At 32.7% G+C, this 20,794-nt stretch overlaps 1 protein-coding gene across 1 annotated transcript; it reads right to left on the minus strand.

The window, feature by feature from the left end:
- Positions 1-923: 923 nt before the first annotated feature.
- LOC117176694 lies at positions 924-20,084 on the minus strand. Its single transcript, XM_033366948.1, has 4 exons — positions 19,932-20,084; positions 1,837-1,934; positions 1,205-1,292; positions 924-1,061 (listed from the first exon to the last, which is right to left on the minus strand). The coding sequence occupies exons 1-4, from the start codon at positions 20,082-20,084 to the stop codon at positions 924-926; spliced, it is 477 nt and encodes a 158-aa protein (XP_033222839.1).
- Positions 20,085-20,794: the final 710 nt, after the last annotated feature.

Below are 20,794 nucleotides of genomic sequence, written 5' to 3' on the forward strand. Positions count from 1 at the left end.
GGAAGGAGCTGCGCCTGTAAAACCGCTATCTACCCTCACGCTGAATAAGGAGTATATGGTGACTAAATTTCGTAAAGTGAACACCAAGTATGATGTAAAGATTATGGCGGAAATGCAGAATCAGTTTGCCGTTTCCTTTTTCACAGAATCATGAAGATTTTTGACGATTCTGCTTACGAGGCAACATTTTAAAAAATGGAAGAAGCAGTTTTAAATAGAAACCTATATTTTCATTACTTGGGTGGACCCAACAATCTATTTGAATTTAAATACATTTACTGACTGTACTTTCTCTGTGCGAGTATTCTGTAAAGGTTTATGAATAATACATACTAAAACCTAAAACAAGATAAACTGTGTGTATTTTAATTAAATCACCCTACACTTTAATTTTACTTAGATTTAAGTTATATGTAAGAAATTTGAATTTAGCGCGCTTTCCGCTTTGCTGTGCCTCTGACAAACTTCAACGATGGAAATTTCTATCAGCGATGGATTGTAAAATTCCCTTTCAAATGATGGAGTTCAAAGACAGCAATGGGTTGATTATCTTATTTTTAATATTTTACTTTTATATAGATTTAAGTAATGTATAAGCGATTTAAATTTTCGCGCGTTCCACATTGTTGTACCTCGCAAATTTCAATCATGGAATTTCCTATCAGCGATGGGTTGTAAATTTCCTTCAACAACAATGGATCTCAAAGGTAGTGATGGGTTTATTTTCTTATTTTTAATACTTTCATTTTATTTAGACTTAAGTTTTGTATAGGCGATTTAAATTTTCACGAGCTTTCTCTATTGTTATACCTATGATAAACACACACACATACAATAAAAAATGTTTAATAATCTTTTAAATCCATTTATTTTAATAAAATTAGAAAAGATTGTTTACAAAACATTTTTTATATTTTTTATGTTTATAAAAGATCGTTCTGTATTTTTAGAATTATATTTAATTTCGTTTTATTTTTTTTATTTTCCTTTTCTGCTGATACTTTTACGTTGATGATTCTTCGTTTCAAGATGATTGGAGGAACCATTGTTTGTGTTGAAGCCTGAAACAATATAAGGAATACATTTTTTATTGTATTTTAATATATAGAATATAAATTTAAAATAGAATAAAAAAATAAATTTAAAATAGAATTTAAAATAGGATTTAAAATATAATTTAAAATAGAATTAAAAAAAAAATTACCACTTTCAAAACCTTTCCTTTTATTAAATTAATAGCAGTGACAGTAGTGGCAGCAGCAGTGGTAGCAGCAATTTTGTTGTTGTTGTACCTGAAACAAAAATTTAAAAAACGTTAACAAGCTCCACTACTGATTTTTGGAGCTCATAACGTCTAGGGGGTTGTGAGGGGTATCGAGTTTCACCTATGGAATTTACAGTGTTTGAAGAAGGGTGAGGTATACACATGTGAATAAGCCTGACCTAACCCAACTAACACTAATGATAGTTCAATACCTAAGGTTTAAAAAGAGGGTATTTGTCAAAAAAACTGAATGTTAGGTCAGACTTATTCACATGTGTATACCACACCCTCCTCCATACACTGTAAATTCTATATTTTTTTAAATGTTAACACACAAAATAAACACTTCACTACACGATAACACTTATTACTTTTTCGAAAACACTGTGACAATCATATATTTAGATAACTGTAAAAAATGAGACTCGATATCCCTCACAACCCCCTAGACGTTATGAGCTCCAGAAATCAGCTGTGGTGGAGCTTGTTAACGTTTATGGATTTGCTTAGATCTTAGTTAATTCAAATGAGACGTAAGCATTTCCTATGCACTACACTTCCTATGCACTTACTTCCATTCTAACGCTTTGGGATTCCCGTGATCAACTGAGCTTCCCTGCAGCGCAACCTCACATTTATATGCTGCATGGTCGTTTCCAGAACTAATGTACTAGAAAGATTTTCTTTTCCCGTGTACGTTGATTGATATTTTTTGAAATTGTATTGAGTGATAATGATTATAGATAGTTGATTAAACTTTCTAAAATGTCTTATTGTAATTAACTTTTTTTTATTTAACTATTTAGTTGAAAGCAGTGTTTAAAAATTTAAAGTGGGAAAATCAATCGCGTATTTTATAGAAAATTCGATGAACGTTTCCAGAACTGATATATGTCATTGATTTTCTTACACATTTCTCAAAAAAAATATTTCAAAAAGCTATTCTTTATAATATGGAAGTACATAAATAATAACTTATTAAATATTTCCTGATACTGAAAAGGGAGAAGATTAATTGCAAAAATCAATTGCGTATTTTATAGAAAATACGATGAGCGTTTCCAGAACTGATATTTGTAATTGATTTTTTCAAAAAAATATTTCAAAAAGCTATTTTTTATAATACTGAAATAAATAAATAATAACTTTTTAAATATTTATTGGTACTGAAAAGAGGCCGAACTTTCGAGAAAAAACCTAGATCTTTCTAGAACTCTGAAGAATCTTCGATCCAAGTAAAAAAATGGTAATATAACGCCGAACTTTCTAGAAACTTCGAGAAACGTCTAGAACTTTCTAGAACTTTGAGGAATCCCCCCTACACGAGCGCCATCTTGCGGCCACAGCTTGAACTATATACAACAGTGGCGTCATCTACCGGCTCCAGCTTGAACTACATACGAATGGCGCCATCTGCCGGCTCCAACACGAACCATATACATGGTAAAACAGTAGCAGGGATCTGCCGGCTCCAAGTACATACATGGTACACCAGTGGCGCCATCTGCCGGCTCCAATTCGAACTACATATATGGTAAAACAGTAGCAGGGATCTACCTTACCGACTGATCAGTTACCGACTGTTGAGAACTGACTGGTGGCGCTATCTAGTAGTGAGAGCTGGAACTACATAGGTATTCCAGAAGTGATATAGTATAAATACTAAAATGGTTACTAATTTCGACGTCTGCTGTGTAGAATAAATAATTAATTGAATTCTTAAATTAAATTAAAGAAATAATATCAGTAATAATACAAAAATTAATTTTTTTAACTGAATCTCTCCGATTGCACTGTCTCGATATCCAAGAATAATGAATTTGTGCGAATCAGTGCGTAGAAAATAGTTTGTAAAAAGTAAGCGCCGGTATTGTAGTTATTTTCTCATTTTTTAAAAACTTTTTCTGCCAAAATGGTTACCAATTTCGAAGTCAGCTTTGTTAAATAATTAATTGATTGAATTATTTAATTAAATAAAATAAATAATAGGAGTAATAATACCACAATTATTTTTTTAAACAGAATCTCTCCGAGTGCACTGTCTCCATATCAAAGAATATTTAATCTTTGCGAATCAGTAAGTAGAAAATTGTTTGTAAAAAGTAAGCGCCGGTAATGTAGTTATTTTCTAATTTTTTGAAAAAATTTTCTGCGAGAATGGTTACTAAACTGAACGTCTGCTGTGTATTAAATAAACGATTGTAGTAATAATACAACAATTAATTTTTTTAACTGAATCTCTCCGAATGCACTGTCTCGATATCTAAGAATAATGAATCTTTGCGAATCAGGTTATAGAAATATGTTTGAAAAAGTACGCGCTGGTAATGCCATTATTTGCTAATATTCTGACAAATTTTCCAGCGAAAATGGTTACTAATTTCTACATCTGCCGTGTAAAATAATTAATTAATTGAATTATTTATTTAAATAAATTAAATAATAGTATGAATAATGCAACAATTAATTTTCTTAATTGAATCTCTGCGAGTGCACTCTCTCGATATCTAAGAATAATGAATTTTTGCGAATCAGGGCGTAGAAAATAGTTTGTAAAAAGTAAGGGCTGGTAATGTAGTTATTTGCTGAACGAAAATTTTATCAGCCGAACTGAAATTTTTTTGAAGTATAATCATTTTGAACCTTAAAAATAATAGCGTAATTTATATTTTTTAACCATAAATCTCTAAAATGTTAAAGTCATAGAAATTTTAAATCGGTAATTTCGTATTTTAACATAATTTGATAAAAAATTTGTAAAATTAAAAGGTGTTAAAAGTTTTTATCTTATGCGTATGAATTATCGAGCGTTTAAATGAAATATTTCTGAATTAAAAATTTGTCAAGCCTTAGTCTTGAAAGTTTAAAATTCAAAAGATTTTCACCTCAAATAAAGCATTTTCAGATTTAAAATTTAGAATTTTCTAATTTCACCCTGAATTTTGAATCGGAACAGGAAATTTTTCAAAGAAATTGTATGTTTTGATAGGTTGCTTGAACAAATAAATAATTGATAATCAGACAGGATTTTTTGAAATGTTTGTGGAATAAAAAATTATTCGCCATGGAAGAGGTAGATAGTATGTTTATGAAAATATCAAATTACTTTTGTCAACACTATGCGTGCGACAGGTATTCGACGCGTTCGTAACAAAAACAGTAAACATACAACTTCTACCACTCTGAAAGTCTTGTACACTAAACTTAAAACCACACTTGTTGGAAACTTTCACTTTCATACAGCGATTTTTCATTTTAACATTTTTTTCTTTATTCACATACTATTAATTTTTCAATAATTATTAATTTACATTTGACTCGCGTTCAATCGGCAGCCATATTTTTTTAAAGTGCGGTTGGCACAACACGCTTGGGAAGTTTTGAACTAAACGTGAGTGTGATTTTGCGCACGTGTGTGTGCGTACTTCTACAACAGAAAAATGATCATTTTTAGTTCAACTAGTTTGGTCTCCTTATGTCTATTCTCCATGGTTGGCCCTCTTCGCTAACTTTGCTTCGGAGCTTTCGGAGTTACTGACAATCATGGACCTAGGAAACACGGGATTTGGCATGCCATCTTAACTTGATCGAGCGGGGTTGAATCCACGGGAGCGGGGAAAATTCCATGAGTGGGAAAGCCGCCATCTTACGATGTGCCATTTGGTTATGCGCACGAGCATTTTTGCCGACAAACTGCATGAAAATATAAACATGTGGACGCTGCCATGTTTGTCGCGGGACATCAAAAGGTGGCGGACCTCCCCCCCTCATTGCATCACCCCCGCAATGGCATGCCTAGTCCCTTGTTTCCTATGTCCATGCTGACAATAAATACAACCTCAACTATCTGAAGATTTTAATTGATCTTATAAAATGCTTTTACACGATGTTTTGAGTCAAATTAAGTATTTTTTCGCTGAGAATTTCTGGACGAATAGCCATCCGAGGTGTGTGGTCTAATCTTCCAGAATTCTGGACAAATAGCCGTTTCGAGACAATTGGTCTATTCGTCCAGAATTCTGGACGCCTAGACACAGCCTACTTATAAATAAAAATGGGCTAGTTTTTAGGATTTAGGACTTACGTGCAATTTTCTGAGACAAGTTCCTAATTGAAGATTTTGGGTTCTTAGTCAATGATATACAGTACAGATTAGGGATTCATTCAAACGACACTATCCAAAGAACGACAGAAAATATTTTTGATTATTACCTTAAAAATCGAGCTGTCATCTCAGTTTGTTTCATTGAAACGAACTTCTCGACCAAATTGATCGATCTTACCGAGAAACCGAGAAGCTCGTTTTCGAAATTTTAAGTATTACTATATTCAAGTGGATATAAGTAGATTGTGTTTGATCGTAGAATTAATATACAAGTTAAAAAAAAAACAATTTTTTTAACATTTTTTTTTTAATTAACTCAAAAAATTCTGTTCCAAAGGAAATCTTCGGGCTCACAAAATGCTCCCTGAATATTGAGGTTTTGTAAAATTATTTACGCATTTTCTGCAACATTAAGTTAATATACCGAATGTCAAAGTTAGCATCAATACCTTCAACAAACGGTGAAGGGGGATGGAAACGTTTAATTTCTGTTTTTACAGGAATTTCCGTCTCACTTAAGATTCACAAAGTATAAGAAAAAATTTTTTGTTTATTGTTTAGGCAACCTTCTAAACATTTTTTTTTTAAATTAACGAAACAAATTTTGTTTCATAGGGTACATTTGGGCTCACAAAAGGCTCTCTGAATATCGAGGTTTTGTAAAATTATTTACGCATTTTCTGCAACATTAATTTAACATACCGAAAGTCAAAGTTAGCAGCACCACCTTCAATAAACGGCGAAGGGATGAAAATTTTGAATTTCTGTTTTACAGGAATTTCCGGCTCATTTAAGATTCACGAAATATAAAAAAAAATTTTGTTTACCGTTTAAAAAATCTTTTAAACCATTTTTTTTAAACTGAAGCAACAAATTTTGTTTCATAGGGTATATTTGGGCTCACAAAAGGCTCTCTGAATAACGAGGTTTGTAAAATTATTTACGCATTTTCTGCAACATTAAGTTAACATACCGAAAGTCAAAGTTAGCAGCACCACCTTCAATAAACGGTGAAGGGATGAAAATGTTGAATTTCTATTTTACAGGAATTTTCGGCTCATTTAAGGCTAATGAAATATAATAAAAAAATTTTGTTCATTATTTAAACAATTTTATATACAATCTTTTAAACAATTTTTTTTTAATTAACGCAACAAATTTTGTTTCATATGATACCTTTGGGCTCACAAAAGGCTCTCTGAATATCGCATTATTTACGCATTTTAAGCAACATTAAGTTAACATACCGAAAGTCAAAGTTAGCAGCACCACCTTCAAAAAACGGTGAAGGGATGAAAATTTTTAATTTTTGTTTTTACAAGAATTTCCGGCTCATTTGGGGCTCACGAGTTATAAGAAAAAAATTTTTGTTTACTGTTTAAACAATTTTTATTAACAATTAATTTAAAATTTTTTTAAAATTAACGCAACCAATTTTCTTTTTTAGAAAATCTTCGGGCTCACAAAAGGCTCTCTGAATCTCGAGGTTTTGTAAAATTATTCACGCATTTTCTGCAACATTAAGTTAACATACCGAAAGTTAAAGTTAGCAGCACCACGTTCAATAAACGGTGAAGGGATGAAAATGTTTAATTTCTGTTTTCACAGGAATTTCCGGCTCATTTTAGGCGCACGAATTATAAGAAAAAAGTTTTTGTTTAATGTTTAAACAATTTTTATTAACAATTAATTTTAACAATTTTTTTTAAATTAACTTAACCAATTTTGTTTTATAGAAAATCTTTGGGCACACAAAAGCCTCTCTGAATCTCGATGTTTTGTAAAAATATTCACGCATTTTTTCAACACTAAGTTAGCATACCGAAAATCAAAGTTAGCAGCACCACCTTCAACAAACTATGAAGGGATGAAAATGTTGAATTTATGTTTTTACAGGAATTTCCGGCTCACTTAAGACTCACAAAATATAATAAAAAATTTTTGTTTAGTATTTAAACAATTTTTATATACAATTTTTCTGCACATTTTTTATCTAACGCAACCAATTTTGTTTCATAGGAAATTTTCGGATCACAAAAGGCTCTCTGAATATCGAGATTTTGTAAAATTATTTAAGCATTTTCTGCAACATTAACTTAACATACCGAAAGTCAAAGTAAGCAGTATCACCTTTAATAAACCGTGAAGGGATGAAAATTTTGAATTTCTGTTTTACAGGAATTTCCGGCTCATTTAAGGCTAACGAAATATAATTTAAAAAAATTGCTACTTATTTAAACAATTTTTATACACAATTTTTTTACAATTTTTTTTAAATTAGAGCAACAAATTTTGTTTCATAGGATATCTTTGGGCTCGCAAAAGCCTCTCGGAATATTGAGGTTTTGTAAAATTATTTACGCATTGTCTGCAATATTAAGTTAACATCCCGAAAGTCAAAGTTAGCAGCACCACCTTCAACAAACTGGGAAGGGATGAAAATTTTGAATTTATGTTGTTTACAGGAATTTTCGGCTCACTTGAGACTCACGAAATATAAGAAAAAAAATTTTGTTGATTGTTCAAACAATTTTTACAAAAAATTTCTTAAACAATTTTTTTTTAAGTTGACGCAACAAATTTTATTTCATAGGATACCTTTAGGCTCACAAAAGGCTCTCTGAATATCGAGGTTTTGTAAAACTAACAACGCATTTTTTGCAACATTAAGGTAATATACCGAAAGCTCAAAGTTAGCAGCACCACCATCAACAAACGGTGAAGGGATGAAAATATTGAATTTGTATTTTTATAGAAATTTCCGGCTCACTTAAGACTCATGAAATATAATTTAAAAATTTTGTTTATGATTTAAACAATTTTTATATAAAATTTTTTTTACACTTTTTTTTTTAATTAACGTAACAAATTTTGTTTCATATGATATCTTTGGGCTCAAAAAAGGCTCTCTGAATATTGAGGTTGTGTAAAATTATTTTCGCATTTTTTGCAACATTAAGTTAACATACCGAAACCTCAAAAATAGCAGCACCAACTTCAACAAACGGTGGAGAGAGGGAAATGTTGAAATTCTGTTTTTATAGAAATTTTCGGCTCATTTAAGGCTCAAGGAATTATAAGAAAAAAAATTTTGATTAAATTTTAAACAATTTTTGTGACCAATTATTTTTAACAATTTTGTTTAATTAACGCAACCGATTTTATTTCATAGGAAATCTTCGGGCTCACAAAAGGATCTCTGAATATCGAGGTTTTGTCATATTATTTACGCATTTTTTGAAACATCAAGTTAACGTACTGAAAGTCAGAGTTAGCAGCACCACCTTCAACAAACGATGAAGGGATGAAAATGTTGTATTTCTGTTTTTACAAGAATTTCCGGCTCACTTAAGACTCACGAAATATCAGCAAAAAATGTTGTTTATTGTTTAAACAATTTTTATAAACAATTTTTTTGACAATTATTTTTTAAATTAACGCAGCAAACTTTGCTTCATAGGATACCTTTGGGCTCACAAAAGGCTCTCTGAGTATCAAGGTTTTGTAAAATTAACTACACATATTTTGCAACATTAAGTTAACATACCGAAAGCTGAAAGTTAGCAGCACCACCTTCAATAAACTGTAAAGGGATGAATCTTTGTGAATCTGGGCGTAGAAAATAGTTTGTAAAAGGTAAGCGCTGGTAATGTAGTTATTTAATAATTTTTTAAAAACTTTTCCTTCGAAAATGGTAACTAATTTCGACAGTAGCTGTGTAGAATAATTAATTAATTGAATTATTTAACTAAATTGATTGAATTTATAAATTCAATAAATTAAATGACAGTATTAATAATACAATAATTAATTTTGTATATTGAATCTATCCGAGTGCACTGCCTCAATATCTAAGAATGATGAATTTTTGCGAATCAGGGCGTAGAAAATAGTTTGTAAAAAGTAAGCGCTGGTAATGTAATTATTTGGTAAAATTTTGAAAACTTTTCCCGCGAAAATAGCTACTAATTTCAACGTCTGCTGTGTAGAATAATCAATTAATTGAACTATGTAAATAAATTAATTGAATTATTCAATTAATATCATTAAAGAAGACTAGTAATAATACAACAATTAATTTTTGAAACTGAATCTCTTCGAATGCACTGTCTCGATATCGAAGAATAATGAATATTTTCGGATCATGGCATAGAAAATAGTTTGTAAAAATTAAGCGCCGGTAATGTAGTAATTTGTTAATTGTTTTAAAACTTTTCCTGCGAAAATGGTTACTACAACATTGAATTTCTCCGCGTGCATTGCCTCGCTATCGAAGAATAATGAATATTTGCGAATCAGTAAGTAGAAAATTGTTTGTAAAAAGTAAGCTGCGGTAATGTAGTTATTTTCTAATTTTTTGAAAAAATTTTCTGCGAAAATGGTTACTGAACTGGACGTCTGCTGTGTAGAACAATTAATTAATTGAATGATTTAAGTAAATATATTTAATTAAATAATTAAATTGATTAAATAATCGTAGTAATAATACAACAATTAATTTTTTACATTAAATCACTCCGAGGGCACTGTCTCGATATCTAAGAATAATTAATATTTGCGAATTAATGCGTAGAAAATTGTTTGTAAAAAGTAAGCGCCGGTAATGTAGTTATTTGCTAATTTTTTGAAAAATTTTCCTTCGTAATTGGTTACTAATTTCGATGTCTCATATGTAGAATAATTAATTAATTGAATTATTTAATTAAATTAAATAAATGATAGTAGGAATAATACAACGATTAATTTTTTTAACTGAACCTGTCCGAGTGCACTGCCTCGATATCTAAAAATAACACAGCCATACAAAAAAAAGTGTACGGATCTGGTAACAAGACACACGTATTCCTATGGAAATTGTGGGGCGCTGAATTCAAATTCGGTATCATAAATCACCCATCACGTCATGGTTAAGCCATAACCTCAAAAAATGACGAAAAATCATGCACTGAGGCAAATAAATTTCAAAATAATGCCAGTGATGCAAATTTTCACTTCAAAAACATGTCGACAACTGTGAAGGATCAACCCTTGCCTGATATCAACTATTTTAACATAACTTTACTGAACAGAACCTGACCTCACCTAACCTGAATTAACAGAAATTTATTGAACTACACGTAAAGCTCTGGTCAGGTTCTGTTGGGTAAAGTTATGTTAAATAAGATGATATCAGGCAAGGGTTGATCCTTCACAGTCGTCGACATGTTTTTGAAGTGAAAATTTGCATCACTGGCATTATTTTGAAATTTATTTTCCTCAGTGCATGATTTTTCGTCATTTTTTGAGGTTATGGCTCAACCATGACGTGATGGGTGATTTTTGATATCGAATTTGAATTCAGCGCCCCAAAATCCATAGAAATACGTGTGTCTTGTTACCAGATCCGCACACTTTTTTTGTGTGGCTGTGTAATGAATCTTTGCAAATCAGTACGCAGAAAATTGTTTGTAAAAAGTAAACGCCGGTAATGTAGTTATTTGCTAATTTTTTGAAAAATTTTCCTGCGAAAATGGTTACTATTTTCGACGTCTGCTGTGTAGAATAATTAATTAATTGAATTATTGAAATAATTTCATTAGAGAATACTAGTAATAATACAAATATTAATTTTTTTAACTGAATCTTTCGGAATGCACTGTCTCGATATCAAAGAATATTTAATCTTTGCGAATATGTAAGTAGAAAATTGTTAGTTAAAAGTAAGCGCCGATAATGTAGTTTCGGTAGTCATTTTTTAAAAAAATTTTTGCAAAAATGGTTACTAAACTGGACGTCTGCTGCGTAGAATAATTAATTAATTGAATGATTCAACTAAATGAATTTAATTCAATAATTCAATTAAGTAAGTAATCGTAGTATTAATACAACAATTGATTTTCTACATTGAATCTCTCCGAGTGCACTTCCCCGATATCTAAGAATAATGAACTTTTGCGAATCAGTGCTTAGAAAATAGTTGTAAAAAGAAAGCGCCGGTAATGTAGTTATTTGCTAATTTTACAAAACTTCTCCTGCGAAAATCGTTACTAATTTCGACGTCTGTTGTGAAGAGTAATGAATTAATTGAATTATTTAACTAAATTAAATGAATCATTCAATTAAATGAGGTAAATAATAGTAGTAATAATACAAAAATTAATTTTTTGAACCGAATATCTCCAAGCGCACTGTCTTGATATCTAAGTATGATGAATCTTTGCGAATCAGTGCGTAGAAAATTGTTTGTAAAAAGTAAGCGCCGGTAATGTAGTTATTTGCTAATTTTCTGAAAAATTTTCCTGCGAAAATGGTTACTAATTTCAAAGTCTACTGTGTAGTATAATAAATGAATTGAATTATTTGATTGAATTAATTGAATTATTTGATTGAATTAATTGAATTATTTAATTAAATAAAATAAATAATAGTAGTAATAATACAACAATTAATTTTAATAACTGAATCTCTCCGAGTGCACTGTCTCGATATCTAACAATAATGAATCTTTGCGAATCAGTAGGTAGAAAATAGTTTGTAAAAGGTAAGCGCCGGTAATGTAGTTATTTAATAATTTTTAAAAAAGTTTTCCTGCGAAAATGGTTACTAATTGTGACGGCCGCTGTGCAGAATAATTAATTAATTGAATTATTCAACTGAATTAATTGAATTATTTAATTAATCTCATTAAAAAAGACTGTTAATAATAAAATAATTAATTTTTAACATTGAATCTCTCCGAGTGCACTGCCTTGATATCTAAGAATAATGATTTTTTGCGAATCAGCGCGTAGAAAATAGTTCGTAAAAAGTAAGCGCCGGTAATGTAGTTATTTGCTAAATTTTCAAAACTTCTCCTGCGAAAATGGTGACTAATTTCGACGTCTGCTGTGGAGAGTAATTAATTAATTGAATTATCAAACTAATTAATTTAATTATTTAATTAAATTAATTAACTAGTAGTAGTAATAATACTAAAATTAATTGTTTTAACTGAATCTCTCCGAGTGCACTGTCTCGATATCTAAGAATAATGAATATTTGCGAATCAGGGCGTAGAAAATAGTTTGTAAAAGGTAGGCGCCGGTAATGTAGTTATTTGCTAAATTTTTTGAAACTTTTTCCTGCAAAAATAATTATTAATTTCGATGTCTGCTGTGTGAGGAAAAAAAGAAAAGGGTTGCTGGGGAAGATGAGGTAGAAAGGGACTAGGATAAAAAGAGAGTTAGAATTAAGCGGGAAACACCAGAAAGAGATGGGGGGATGGGGAGATGTTTGAAAAATTGGAAGCTCTCATTAAAGGGTTTAGAAAGGAAACAAGAAAGAGATTAGATGACATGAATAGGGATATGAATAGGCAGGGAGACGATCTAAGGGGGGAAGTGGAAAAGGTCAGAGGAAAATGGGAAGAATGGGATAAACGTTGGAAGGGGGAGAAAGCCAAGGTTTGTGGTAAGCTAGAGAGTATTGAGAATAGAGAGAGAGAGAGAGGTTGACGAACAGAGATCTAGAGAAATAAAACAGTTGGAAGAACGGGTATCCAGTCTAGAAATTAGGAATGAGCATATGCAGGAAAAGACAGAGAATGAGGAAATAGTTCAAGGCAATGAAAAGAACGTCCGAAGTGGAAATAAAAAATCCTTTGCGACACATTAGAGTGCAGGTAAGGGTAGAAGAATTCAAGAGAATAGGAGGAACAAAGGAAGGAAAAGAAGGAATGTTTTTAGTAAAAGTGGGGAGTGAGGAGGACAAAAAGAAAATTATGGATGGAAAAAAATTATTGAGAGGAAGTAGGGAAAGAATTGAAGAAAATCTGACATAGAGGGAGAGGAAAAGGAGATAGCAAATAGAGCAGAGGGCTTAAGTAGAGAGAAAAAGGGGCCATATGGTGTGGATAAGGAGAGACAGGTTATGGATAAATGAGCAGGAATGGTGCTCGGCAAAGGGGGAACAAAGTGAAGAGGAAAGAAGGGGAAGGGAAGAGAGAAACGTGAAAATAGCTTTGTGGAATGTGTCCGGTTTGAAGAACAAGAATAAAGGATTTTAGGAGAAATTAGAAAAGTGTGATGTGATTGTGATGAGTGAAACTTGGGCAGATGAGAAGGACTGGAAGGGAATAAAAAAGCTGTTACCGAAAGGTTATGTGTGAACAATGCAAGAAGCAAGACAGAAACAGGATGGTTTATATGCAATAGCAATATGAAAGAAGATGAGGAAGGGGAGATCACATTCATAGGAAAGGGAGCAACAGTAATAGACTACATCTTGGCTGAAGAAAGAATGCGGCATATGATACGGAGTATGAAGGTAGGGAATGAGATAGGGTTTGAGCACTTCCCGGTCATAGTTACACTAAGAAGAGGCGTCAGTAAGCGCGGCAGAGGGAGAAAGAAAAAAAGGTGCGAAAGAAACACGAAAATGGGAGTCTTGGGCGCAGATAAATTAAAGAGTTCAAACAAAAGATGGAAAAGGAGAAGGTTAGGTATGAAAAAGAGGAGGGAATAGACTCGGAAATTGAAAGTTTGAAGGGCCGATTGAAAAGGTAAAGGATGAGCTGGGTACTAATGAAGAAAGAGTAGGGGGAAAGAGATTCTGGTGGGACGAGGAATGCTGGGAGACTAGAGAGAGAAGAAAAGAGTGTGTGATTAAATGGAGAAGAGGGGAAATAGAGAAGGAGGAGTATAACTGGAGGAAAAAAGATCATGAGAAAATGCTGGAAATAAAAAGACAAAGGGGAAAGGAAGAATATAAAGCAGAAGTAGAAAAAGCGATCAAAGAAGGTAGGGTGTGGGATATGATAAATAGGGATAGAGGGGACAGGAAGGGCGTTAACGAAGGAATAGAAATGGAGGAATAGACGGATTATTTTAAGGGTCTATTATGGGGAGAGCAAAATAAGATCAGAGGGGAAAAGTGTAGGATAGTCCAAGGAGAAATGAAGGAAGGAAACGAGATAACAAAAGAAGAAGTGGATGAGGCAATAAATAGGTTAAAAAGAAACAAGGCGACAGGAGCAGATGGTATGGAAAACGAAGCGATGAAGTTTGGTGGAGAAGGGATTAGGGATGGGATGTGGAAGATCTGCAACAAGGTTTGGATAGAGGAAGGTTGACCGGAAGAGTGGACGACGGGACTGGTGACACTGCTTGTCAGGAAAGGGGAAGGAAAGCAGGTAAAAGGAATACAGAGGGATCACCCTCATATCAGTCGGATATAAAATATATGCAGAAATCTTAAGAAAAAGGTTGGAGAGTGCAGTAGTCACAAACACTTTTGTAACCAATTTCCCCGACGCAGCCACAGTGTTGAAAACCCACAGGTATCGCATATTATGAGAACCACGCCGTGCAACTATGCATTTACTATGCCTGACCTGTACAATGAAAAACTTCAACACTATCGATATTTTCCTACTTAGGTATTCAATCCCCATCACTCCAGACAAACTTTACTGCTAAATACATATTAAATGAATAATAAATGGGGTTTAAAGAATTCCCTTCGAAGAACTCGACCACCATCGATTTCACAAAAAGTTCGCCTGTAATCTTTAGAATTAGAGGCCCAATGAAAAATGGACTATACCACGAAATTACTCATTCTTCAAGGGCTACAAGTTAGTGATAGAACCAACAGAGTGGGTCTCTTAGTTTACCTGATACTCCGTTTTCTCATATTACGAGAATATCTCATATTCTAGTACTCTCCTCTACTTTGACAGATTTATAGTGTTTTAAAACGAAATTTAAGGTATGATATATATATATATATATTTGAAAAAAATACTTTCAAAATGTTACAAACTTTTTATTCAGATCTTTTTACAACATTATTTTTAATTGTATGATTTAAATGATTGATGGCTCTTTCGCCTTGAAATTAGAATCGCATATTTTAGAAAATATAACTAATATATACACACAAAATACTACCTTAAAGTGTACAGTTATTCAAATCAAATAGAAGAAAACAGTAATATAAGTACTAAATATTTTAATGTAACAGACACGATTGCAAATTCCTATATATTAAACTGAAATCGGTTCTGCAACATAGTCTTAAGTTTGAGAGATATATGACCCATATTTATGCAAGGCCTTTTAAGTTTGAACCCCTCAATTACTTGCGGGGAAAACCTAGAAAGCATTCTGGAATTAAGTAAGAACCGTATATTGCTTTGCCTATAGTCCGTATACCTGGTTGAACCTAATAAATTTTAGAAATTTTCCTCCTTTTATGGTCTACTTCTGTTGTAAGAATACTCGGTACGAATGGCTGCGTAGTTTTGAGCCCAAAATTACGAAAATAGAATTAGCACCTTATTACGGTAAAAACACTGTTTAAAAAAAAGTAATTGTTTAAGTTTTGTAATTTTACATGAAAAAACATTCATTTTTTTTATATCCTATGATCGGATGAGTTTAAGCAAAGATATTATTATCTTTGGTTTAAGCATTTTATTTATGAGTAGGCAAATCAAGACTTTGGCCCCCCTGGTCGATTTCTATGGAAGGCATTGGCCCCAGTGTCCCCTTGGCAAGGCTCCACCGCCACTGATAGACATTGGAATACGAGAGGACTAGCCTCATGCTATATAACTTGGGCGCGGGGAGTGATCATAAGTTACAAGGGGGAGTGGACCATGTTCGTTTGCAAAAGCAAAAGAGGTTTAGCAATCCAAGATCTAGGTAGAACAGCCCGCTCGTTATTTAGATCCGGCAACGACATGCCTATTCTACCGTGATTTGGAAAAACACCGTTAACTGCAAATCGGATAAAGTCACCTGAAGCAATTAAAGGTAGGCGGCTCAAGGGCCTTATCCAAAATGCAATTAACGGTGTTCTTCCAAATCAAGGCAGTATTTCTCTTCTATTCGTATGGACATATCAAATACTAAGGTTTTTTAATTTTTTACGATATTGACTAAGTTCTAATTGAATTTGCTTGAAATTTAAGAAAATACATATATTAAAAGATTTTTATATCAGAATCTCTGAAAAAAGTGACCAACTTTAATTTTTAAAATTAGACTAATTCAGAGTGATCAAAATTGAATAATGTAATTGAAAAATAATTTTTAATCCGAAGCGATTACAATTTTTAAATTAAAAATTGGTCAAATTTAAAGCTTTATTATCTAATGAAAATTATGTAAAATATTAATAATATTGATATTGAATAGCTTCTAATATTTAGAATCTATTGAATTGAAGATCATACTCTAATTATTATTATATAAACTCCTTATCTTTAAAAACACAATAATGAATTTAAATTTAAATAACCTGGATAAAAATAATTAGGTATAATTATTCACAGTATTAATTATAAATAAATTAATAATTACATTCTTCTAAGAACTGGAGATAATTAATAAAAAATTATCATAATTATGATAACATTTTCTAGTTGAGAAAATCATTAAAGCCAAAGCTTAGTTAAATAATTAATTTTAAAGGAGTAGATTTGATACATTTTTCTTAATTTATTATTTTATTATGTATTATTGTTACCAACTCCGATCTTCTCTACCGACTTTATCAAATTGTACCCAGTCTTACCAAATGAGTATCAGGTAAGCCACCTTTCATTTTAGTTCCCGAAAAATAACAATAAGGCAAATAGGGCGCGCTTTTGGACCTTTAATTTTAGTTCCCGGAAGGCTAAGGCAAACAGGGCGCGCTGGGGTAAGCCGGTCGAAATCAAATACACGGAATAAGCAATCTCCCACCTCATCTCTGGTATGCTTCTCGCCGCCTCGGCTTCTCTCTTAAACCACGGCTCAAGGCGCCAAGATTCAAATCTTCAAATAATAAATTAAATCTTTTTGTGTCAAATCTTTCACCCATGAATCATGATTTTTCATTTATACCATCATGAGTGTTAGATACATGAATATACGATCTTATTTGTTAAAGCGAGGATCAAATAATTATCTGTTTAACATAATAAATAATAATAAATAACGTACGATATCAGAATTTGATCGAGTTTCCATAAAAGCTTGGATCTAGTTAGTGTTTTTCCTCAAAAATGGTTATTTTCAATGTTTTAAAATTATATTTTGAAGAAGATTCACAACTTTTTTACAACTTCAATTTATTTTAATCATTTGCACCGAAAGTAGTTATTTTTAATAAAAAATCAGTAGACTTGCTAAAGATAAATTTTTTTTGTGCAATTCGAGGTAAGAGTAACGGTTTTTACTGAAAATGTTGATAAGGATTTCAAAAAAGATTAAAATTTTTAAGACATTTTATATCGTCTGTGATCCGTTATTAGTTCTAGCACATGAACGCTAGAACTTTAGTGCTAGAACTGTTAAGTAATAGATCTCAATTTTTGTTCTTGATTTATGCTAAAACACGTTTGCAAAAGAATTCTAGAACTTCGATATACAATATTACGGTACAGTTCTAGAACAAGCTTGATTCAAATGTTGCAGAACTCTGTGATTGATCAGTTCTAAAACAATTATATTAACTATTCTGGAACATATACTAATCTTTGTCCCTGAATTGTTCTAGAACACACTTGTAACAGGGTTCTAGAACTTCGATATAACACTATTACGTCACAGTGCTAGAACAAACTTACAACAAATATTAGAGAACATCTGTGATCGGTTTGTTCTAGGACAATTCCATAGCAAATGTTACAGAACAGTGCTGTCACATAGTTCATGAATAGTTCTGTCACAATTTTGACACAGTGTTCTAGAACATTGTTACCTTTTCGTTCTAGAACAGTTCTGTCACCATCTTGTAACAACTGTTATAGAACAGGGTACCTTTTTTGATCTGATACAGTTACAGAACGTGTTTGCTGGGCTAGCCTTGGTGACGGGAGACCGCCTGGCGTGTGTGTTTGAAGCGCATGCGTGTGTAACCGGTCGTTACAAAATTTAAAAAATATTTACGGGTTCTCGAGACACGACTAAAAATGTCCAAGCGTGTCTGTATCTTATTTCAGTTGCTTTAGCAGCAAGTCTGGCCGTCTGTGTTGCTCACCGACTGACACTCGGCGCAGACAAGCTTCAACATTTCTTGTCATACCTTGGGAATTGAATATGCGATTTCACAGATTACGTCGTGTCAATTTCAGCTTGCTCCCTTAAGTATCATAATTCACGGCACGAGCAGAATTTGAGAAACGAAATCTGAGAAATTCTCGGCAACCACTGCTCTTGCGGTAGATAACAGTAATCGCTGACTGAAACTTGAACGAGAAGATTTTTTTGAAGTTTTATGAGCTTAAATTTAAGATAAGACTGCAAAGACTAAGTTTTATGAATTTAATATTGTTGCTACAACTTTCATAAGCCATGTCACAACTTTAAGTCGAGGTACAAAATTCAAGAAATTCTAGAATTTTTTTTATAAAACTTCTCCCGCATTATATTCTCTCCAAAATGTTAAAAATATCTGTATTAGGGCTCATTTGAAGCGAAATTTAATAAGATATTCAACGGTCTTTTAACACAGTTTTTCGCTACATTTTTTACGAATAGTCAGGTTTATCCATCCCATCTATCTCCATCCTTTTCTATTCGTTAGGAAACCCAAAATCTCGTCTATATCTTTGAATACCTATTTTCCTATCCAAGTGATGAATCCTCTGCTTATCTACTTCTATCCTTAGCAAAGCGCGCGCTAGATGACGTACGTCCCTGACTAAGTACCGGCAGGTTCCCAGTAGGTGGCTGACTGTAAAAGTCAGACGTAAGTGAAATCATTTGCATAGTCTATAACTGGAGGGTCAGCAGAAGCTTTTGCAGAGTTCGAACTTCGACTAGTAAGTCGTAAAGCTAGAGAATTGTGTTGTTAGGTATATAAACCCTTGCTGGTTTAATAATATTTTTCGGGAGTTTGAAATTCGAAATATATAATTATTATTTTCGAAACGGATAAAAATACTACATTTGTGAGTGAATTCAAATGAATAGAAATTAAAATGATATATCACTGATAGTGGTCTATCTATTCTGATAGTGGTCTGGGATAGATAAAGATAGGCATTTGTGAACAACAAAGATAGAAAAAGATAGGACCATGGGAGTACAAAGGATAGAGTCAATGATAGAGAAAGATAGACGGTTATGGATACCATAAATAGAAAAAGATAAACAGTAGTGACTGTAAAGGATAGAGTCAGGGATACAAGCCGCGGATAGAGCGTGGAAGGAAAAATATAGAGTTTGTAAGATGCAAAGTTTGCATTTAGGAAAAATTGAATATCTCTATATTTTCTTATCCATACGTTTTTATCTTTTTGAATCTTTTTACTTCCAGCAGGGCAACGCGGTTAATCAGAATTACTGCTCACTCTAATGTTCAACACTCGAAGAAACGAAATCGCGCAAAATGTGTCCAACCCGATGATGCTTGAATAAAGTTCAACGTTGAAAATGAGGCCCAGCGATGTCTGTAGTTGCTCACTGCTGACAGTAAGCGATATTTGGATTTGGAGTTCAAACCAACGATGTTTGAAAATATCCAGCGCTGTAAGGCTTAAAATTCTTTTGCAGAAGGAAGTTGACGTTCGTCTCACATTCATTTTGAGCAATATGGAAAGCGTTCGAATACTGCAAACTGGTTTTCCAGCTCAACCACAATACTGAAACCATACTTCGTTTGAACTTGACGAAACTTAGGAATGGTATACTTCTTCTTCAGGGTAAGGTCAGCCAGCGGTTTCTTAGGTACGAACCTATCATTACAATCAACTGAGTTAATCATTTTGAGAGTTTTTTTTCTCCAAATTTGAACTGTGTTCGATGATAGACTGAAGCCACTGAAAGCTAATGCTGCTTTTATATGTAGGACTCTTCTCTGCAAAATATTTCTAGAACCGTCGATATTGGATCTGCAATCTCTACCTAAATTCTTGAGCTATACGCATGCGCAGTAGTATTTTACTGAAGACAGAGATGCGTATTTCAGTCATATGTTACATTCAGATGTGTGATAGCCTTTTACGTTATACGAAGCTGCAAGGTACTATTCCAACGACTTCTATAACACGGCTTTGTGCCAAGCTGAATGATGGCACAACAGTAATCGATTATTCACCGAAAGACGATAATGGTTCAGCGATGGTGGTGGTGGAGGTGGTTGTGCTAGCGGTGGTGGAGGTGGTGGTGATTAAAGTTGTTAGAAAAGGGTATGATAACAAAGATATTTAGTTTAGTTGAATACTGAATGGAAAGTTCATCCTCAACTAGTCGCAACTATGATGATTTTAATGAACATTTAACTACCTAATTGCTATAAGTAGAAATGTAGCGAAATAATTTCATTAGTATTGATTAAACTGCAGTCACATCCATGTATATTTCAATCAGGTGGCCAGTGCTAGTCCAAAGATTTTGGGGAGAACTAAACATACTAAGAGAGAAGTGTATGTGAGGAGCTAGGAGGTCCTTGGGACGTCACAGAGGAAGTGAAGC

The sequence above is a fragment of the Belonocnema kinseyi genome, chromosome 7, assembly GCF_010883055.1.
Source record: "Belonocnema kinseyi isolate 2016_QV_RU_SX_M_011 chromosome 7, B_treatae_v1, whole genome shotgun sequence".
In the NCBI taxonomy this organism is placed as follows: Eukaryota; Metazoa; Arthropoda; class Insecta; order Hymenoptera; family Cynipidae; genus Belonocnema; species Belonocnema kinseyi.

What these genes read in the sequence shown, in the direction of transcription:
- LOC117176694 (XM_033366948.1), bottom strand. Translation starts at nt 20,084, where the DNA reads ATGATTAACTCAGTTGATTGTAATGATAGGTTCGTACCTAAGAAACCG. An exon ending in AGCTGGAAAACCAGTTTGCA is followed by an intron (nt 1,935 to 19,931) that starts GTATTCGAACGC and finishes AAATCTTTCTAG; the next exon opens with TACATTAGTTCTGGAAACGA. An exon ending in AAGGAAAGGTTTTGAAAGTG is followed by an intron (nt 1,062 to 1,204) that starts GTAATTTTTTTT and finishes ATATTGTTTCAG; the next exon opens with GCTTCAACACAAACAATGGT.